Here is a 5,868-nt window from a genome sequence, read left to right on the forward strand (position 1 = left end):
ACAATGTTAAACCGTGGAATCTAGGAAATAAGTTCTAGCTGGATATGCAAACATTAAATAAGATTTATTTATAAAATATTTTTCAACACTTTAATTATAAAGAGATAAAAAATTAGTTTCTATTTCATATTTTTGTTGTTGTGATATTTTGGATGAACAATTTTGGTTTGGGAGAAATTTGTTGGTTGGAACGTCCAACTTTTTTTTATACGAAAGCATAATGGTTAATTTAATTTATTCTTTTGTTAATAAAAAATAATTAACTATTTACAGTATTCAAAATATATTATTTTATTTATCACCAAATATAACTGGGTTGGTGTAAGTGAGTTTAAGATTTTGGATTTAAGTTTGGTTTGAATATGTTTAATAATTTAGATGTGATATCAAAACAAGATTATTATAATGTTATTAAATTAAACACATTTATTACATATGGCAACTTCTAAGCATTAGATTTATAGTTATGTAATTTGTGTGTTCTTGCTACTTATAATTATGTAGAAACTTCATTCTTAGCACTATAGTGATCTAATTCTCCTTTTGAACCTAACTCCATATCTTGAGCTTTATCTTGGAGGTCACCAATTCCCTTGTATTGATATCTTTGAGCCACAAAGAGAAAATAAATGAAGTTGAGGACTCCAATTCCAGCAACCAGATAGTAAAAGTAATCTAGCCTGCCAGAATTTATATCATTTGTCAACCAATCTGGATGGCTATGTGTTCTTGTGGCATGATGAACAGAGGTGACAAGTGCACTGCTAACATAGCTGGCCCCAGCAAAAGAGCATGAGAACAAGGCATTGGCAATGCTTCTCATGTTCTCAGGAAATTGTTTGTTGAAGAACTCAATCTGTCCAATTATATTGAATGCCTCACACATACCCATCAGGACTAGCTGTGGAACAAGCCACAGGACTGACATGGGGGCAATCCCCAGTGGACTTGGATTTGCATTTGCCATATCTCTTCTCACTTTTTCCACCAGGGCCGCAACAACCATGGACAAAATGGAGAACACCATGCCAATTCCAATTCTCTGGAGGAGAGTGATTCCCCCTTCAAGCTTAGTCACTTTTCTCACTGCTGGCACCATGATTCTGTCATAGAATGGAACCCACAAACCTATGGTGAGGAATGATATGACCCCAAGTGACCCAGCTGGGATCTGGAACTTGGGTCCTAGGTGTCTGTCCATTTTCATGGCTTGTGACACGGTAAATGTTCCTTGCTGTGCCATGGAAGTGAGACCAAGGATCCCAGCAGCCCAAATTGGGAAAACTCTTGCCAAACACTTCACCTCTTCCACTTCCTGTATGCTCACTAGTTTCCACTTGTTAACTATACTCCCATCAGGGTTTAGCTCCCCCTCCATTATTACAGCTGCTTTATTCAAAGCCCTATTAAAATATAAATCAACTCCTGTTAATCACAACATGTTTATTTTATATAATAATCTCTCTAGCTATCACTTTCCCACCACCAAACAAAAGTTGAACCCAAGTTCTAGAAACAATTACTGTATAAAAAATGTTACTATATATTGTTAGCAACTTCAATTATTGGTCAATGATGATATGTAGGATAATGACACACGCACCCATGATAATAATATACACAAAGCTTTTGTAAATGAAACGTTGGACACTGCACCTTAAAGATAGAGATATATTTAATCTATCTTACCTGAATTGATTGGTCAACGGTAGCTTTGACAACAAACGAGTCCCAACAAGTGGAGGATCGTAGAAAACCCCATCAAGTTGCTTCTCAGTAGGGACCTCAAGTTTTCTCTTTCTATAAGCAGCTACCAGAACTTGTGCAATGCTAGAGAAAATGCTTCCCTCGGGCTTCACATGCACGTAGATCCTTGTTCCCACAAAGAACATAACGATGGAGCAAAACATGCAGAGGGTTGGGATGGCAAAACCTATTTTCCAGCTAACAGAGTCTTGAATATAGACAACCACTGTTTGAGTGATCAACAAGACGATTGTGAAGGTGGTGTAGTACCAATTGAAGAAACTATTGATCCCTTTTTTGCCTTCATCTGTGGTGGGGTCAAATTGATCCACACCAAAAGGAATGCTACATGGCCTTATGCCAGCAGAGCCTATGCTTAAAAGGCAAAGTCCCGAGAGTAGAACACCTAGGTGAGTTGTACTAGCTCTAACACATTGTTTCGCTGCTTGTTCAAGAGGACTGCACGATGGAGGATGCAACTTTGGTAACCATGCTGTTAGAGTAACCATCACCATTCCCTGTCATCACAAATTTCATTACAAAATTCCATCTACATCTTCTTATCACTCCTTATAATTTTTCTTATACTTTCTTATGCTACATTATTCAGTAAATTATTACTTTAGTTTTTCAAATTTTATCCCACTCTCATTAATTTTAAAACTAAGAAAATCAAATTTAAGTCCTTATTTTTTTTTCAGTTTTAAAATACATTATTTGACGATTAAAAAAATAATAGTTTTAAATTTTTAAAAAGTTGCGAAATTTATTTGTACTATTCTTATTGTTAATGATTAATATGAAAGTGAGATACCATTTCCGGAATTAAATTCTTCATTTATTCTAAAATATTAAATAAAAATTGACATTTTAAAATATAAAATATTATTCAATAATTTTGTGATAAAAAAAAGGTGGAAAATTTGGAATTGTTTATGGAACAAAAATCCAAAATAGAAATCAACACAAAAGATACCAGTCCTGTCAAGCTACACCGATCGTATCTATGAAATGATTTGTTTGGAAGGAGAAATGTAGATGCATAAGTCTGACTTGTCAACTCCAAATAATGAACAACGGATTCATATATACATACCTTATAAGTTAGATTTATAAAAGTTTAATTAAATATTTTAATTTCTATATTAAAGATTAAAAATTAATTTAATCTTTGAGGTTTTAAAAAAATCAATCCAGTTCCAATTTTTTAATAAAATTTAATTTTTGTAACTTTCTTTTAAAAAATTCAATGTGATCCTAATTTTTTTAAAATAATTCAATATGATCAATAATCTCAACCTAAACTTTTTTTTTAATATAGACACTGAAAAAATAATTAAGCCTTAAATAAGCTTTATTTTAATATCTACAAAATATTTTCAATTACAAATTTATCAACTCACTTATTCACATAGTTTTCTCCATCTCTACGGTTAAATTAAGTTCAAGTGGACTAATTTAATTTCATTAATTAGAACATTCCAATTCCATTATCACGTTGCACTATAAAATATGAAGACATTAATAAAAAATAAAATATAAAGACTGGCAATAAAATATGAAGACGGGGATAACATGCAGGAAATGGTTATATGGTATTCTTTAAGTAAAAGTATTTTTTTTCATAAAGAATTAATTAATGATTTTATATTAGAAATATTTTTCTTCTTCGGCGATATTTTTTATTTATTTGATCTCTTCAACACTAACTCTAAGAAAATGAATATTTTATTCTTGGAGAAAAACAAGTAAATGTTTTTTATATATATCAAATGTACAATGAAACATCTGACAAAAACACACATATCCAGCACAGAAATGTATGATTATATTTTTAATTTAAAGTCTTTCAAGTGTATCGATAAGTTATGCAATTATATTTATCAATGGTTTTTTTTTTTTCTAATTCATTTGTCTCTCTCTCAATGTTTCCATCCACGGTTCCAGTGACTGTACGCAGTGTCTGATTTAAAAATTTCAGTGTTATGGTATAAACAAATGTTCTTGTATTAGTTCATTAAAATTTAAAAGTAAATATAAGAGTCATTTGTTTTTGGTGAAAGAGAGTTATATTATTTATATAACAAATTCATATGCAACTTTTCTACAGCATTATTTGTTCTTTCATCGCTATGTCCACATCAAAAAGTTTTGCCTGACACTTCAATTATTTTATTTTCTTGTATAATTTAGAAATACTAATTCAAGGAAAATGATAATTTTGCACCACCTTTTCAAAATCAACCACAACCTTTTCAATAATAACTATTATCTTCAAATGATAATAGTAATATAAATAAAATAATAATATATGTACAAGTTATCATAAAAGAATCACGATTTTCTTTTAAATATTAAATTGCCTCGAGAGACTAAACAATTACCAATAAAGTTACTGCTTATATTAAATCAAAACCGTAAAAAGACACCTAGCAAATAAAAGAAATAAAATTATTTATATCTACTAGACACCCAAGAGGATAAGATAAAGACAAAAAAAAAGGTGAGTATGATAGATGATATAAAACAATAAAAAAGAAAAAAGAAATAAATTGTGGGGGTTGGTAATTACCAATAAAGTTACTGTTATATATATTAAATTAAAATCGTAAATAAAAGACCACTGAGCAAATAAAAAATAAAATAATTTGTGAGTCATAAATTACTTGAAGCGGACACACAACAAAAAAGAAGTATGATAGATGATATAACACAGTTAAAAAGAGAACATAACTAAATAAATTATATATATGAGGGTTGATATGATGATTAGAAACAGTGAACAGCATGTATCACTGCTCAAAAGAAAAAATATTAAACGTTATGAAAAATCATGAACTTAACAGCTCTAGGGTTATGCTACAGCTAATTAGCAATGGTGTTCTCCAGAGTCAGAAGTTCATATAACAATGAAAAGAAAAAATGGAAAAAAAGTGTCAAATTCATTTGTATTGTTTTTGCTGTAAAAGGATTCGAGTACCTCATTAGTTTCATTTAATATATTTTTTTCTGATAAAAAAAATATAATAAAACTAGCTGACTCTGTAAAAAAAATATAAAGAGAGGTAAAGAAAGCAGTACCAGTAGAGAAGAAAAGGAAGCAAAAGCTATAGTTCGGAAGCGACCAACATATGCATCAGAAATGAAGGCGCCAATCAAAGGGAAAAAATTGGTAACGCCACTCCATAGGTTGAGAATGTTTGCAGCATAAACTTGATCCAAATGAAACTCTCTCGTTAAGTACACCATAAAGTTAGCAAACAAACCAAATGCTGCCAACCTCTCAAAAGTTTCATTGCCTGTGACATTAAAGATCCAAACAACTAAGTTAGTAAGATTTCCACACACAAAAACGATCAAATTAAGTGTAATTGACCTTATATACTTTGTGAAATGATCATGGAAGGAAATAAAAAAAACAAAGCAATACCTAAAATAAAAGGCATAGCCTTCCATCCCCCTGGCTTCTTGTAATTGCCTGATCTTGAACTGGGTTTGCTTAGCTCATCACTCTTTTTTTCTTTTTCTGGTGCTGATGAAGTTGCAGAAATACCATTTCTGCAGCATAGAAGCGACCAGGAAGAAGAGTGAGAGAAAGAGAGTTTTTTTCCCTTAGCCGCCATTATCTCACAACAGTAAATTTCTCTACCGTTTGTGTTGCTATAGCTAACTACTAAGGTTTGATATATATGTTGGAGGTTTGAGGTTTGGACCTAAAAAAGTGTGATGAAACTGAGAATCCAAGCAGTGTATATATATATATATATATATATATATATATATATATATATTTTTTTTTATAATGCTCAATGATTGAAAGGGGTACGTATATGATGATGAATTAGGCAGCGTAGCAGCATGATAGAAAGGAAAAGAAAGTAGCATGTGGTACGTTTAACCTACTGACTCATGCAGGAACATAATGTAGATGGATTGCGTGCTGTATTTGCCCTGCTCAGTGGACCTGTGGGGACCATGCACCTATACGCTCAAACCTTTCCATGGATATCACTATCTTTCTTTAACCACCACTCCTTGCACGTGTACATTATAAAAATGGCACATTAGTGTAAAAAAAAAATTAAAAAAATATTCCTTATTAAGTATGGATTTGCTATTAAA

The 5,868-nt window shown here is 31.2% G+C and overlaps 1 protein-coding gene across 1 annotated transcript; it reads right to left on the reverse strand.

Annotated features, from left to right (window-relative positions):
• Positions 1-386: 386 nt before the first annotated feature.
• LOC137810582 (protein NRT1/ PTR FAMILY 2.13-like) lies at positions 387-5,659 on the reverse strand. Its single transcript, XM_068611933.1, has 4 exons — positions 5,177-5,659; positions 4,828-5,045; positions 1,690-2,264; positions 387-1,403 (listed from the first exon to the last, which is right to left on the reverse strand). The coding sequence occupies exons 1-4, from the start codon at positions 5,367-5,369 to the stop codon at positions 497-499; spliced, it is 1,893 nt and encodes a 630-aa protein (XP_068468034.1). The 5' UTR covers positions 5,370-5,659; the 3' UTR covers positions 387-496.
• Between the last annotated feature and the right edge of the window lie 209 nt (positions 5,660-5,868).

The sequence above is a fragment of the Phaseolus vulgaris genome, chromosome 2 (assembly GCF_000499845.2).
Source record: "Phaseolus vulgaris cultivar G19833 chromosome 2, P. vulgaris v2.0, whole genome shotgun sequence".
Classification (NCBI taxonomy): domain Eukaryota; kingdom Viridiplantae; phylum Streptophyta; class Magnoliopsida; order Fabales; family Fabaceae; genus Phaseolus; species Phaseolus vulgaris.

What these genes read in the sequence shown, in the direction of transcription:
- LOC137810582 (XM_068611933.1), bottom strand. Translation starts at nt 5,369, where the DNA reads ATGGCGGCTAAGGGAAAAAAACTCTCTTTCTCTCACTCTTCTTCCTGG. An exon ending in GGCTATGCCTTTTATTTTAG is followed by an intron (nt 5,046 to 5,176) that starts GTATTGCTTTGT and finishes TTAATGTCACAG; the next exon opens with GCAATGAAACTTTTGAGAGG. An exon ending in CCGTTGACCAATCAATTCAG is followed by an intron (nt 1,404 to 1,689) that starts GTAAGATAGATT and finishes ATATTTTAATAG; the next exon opens with GGCTTTGAATAAAGCAGCTG.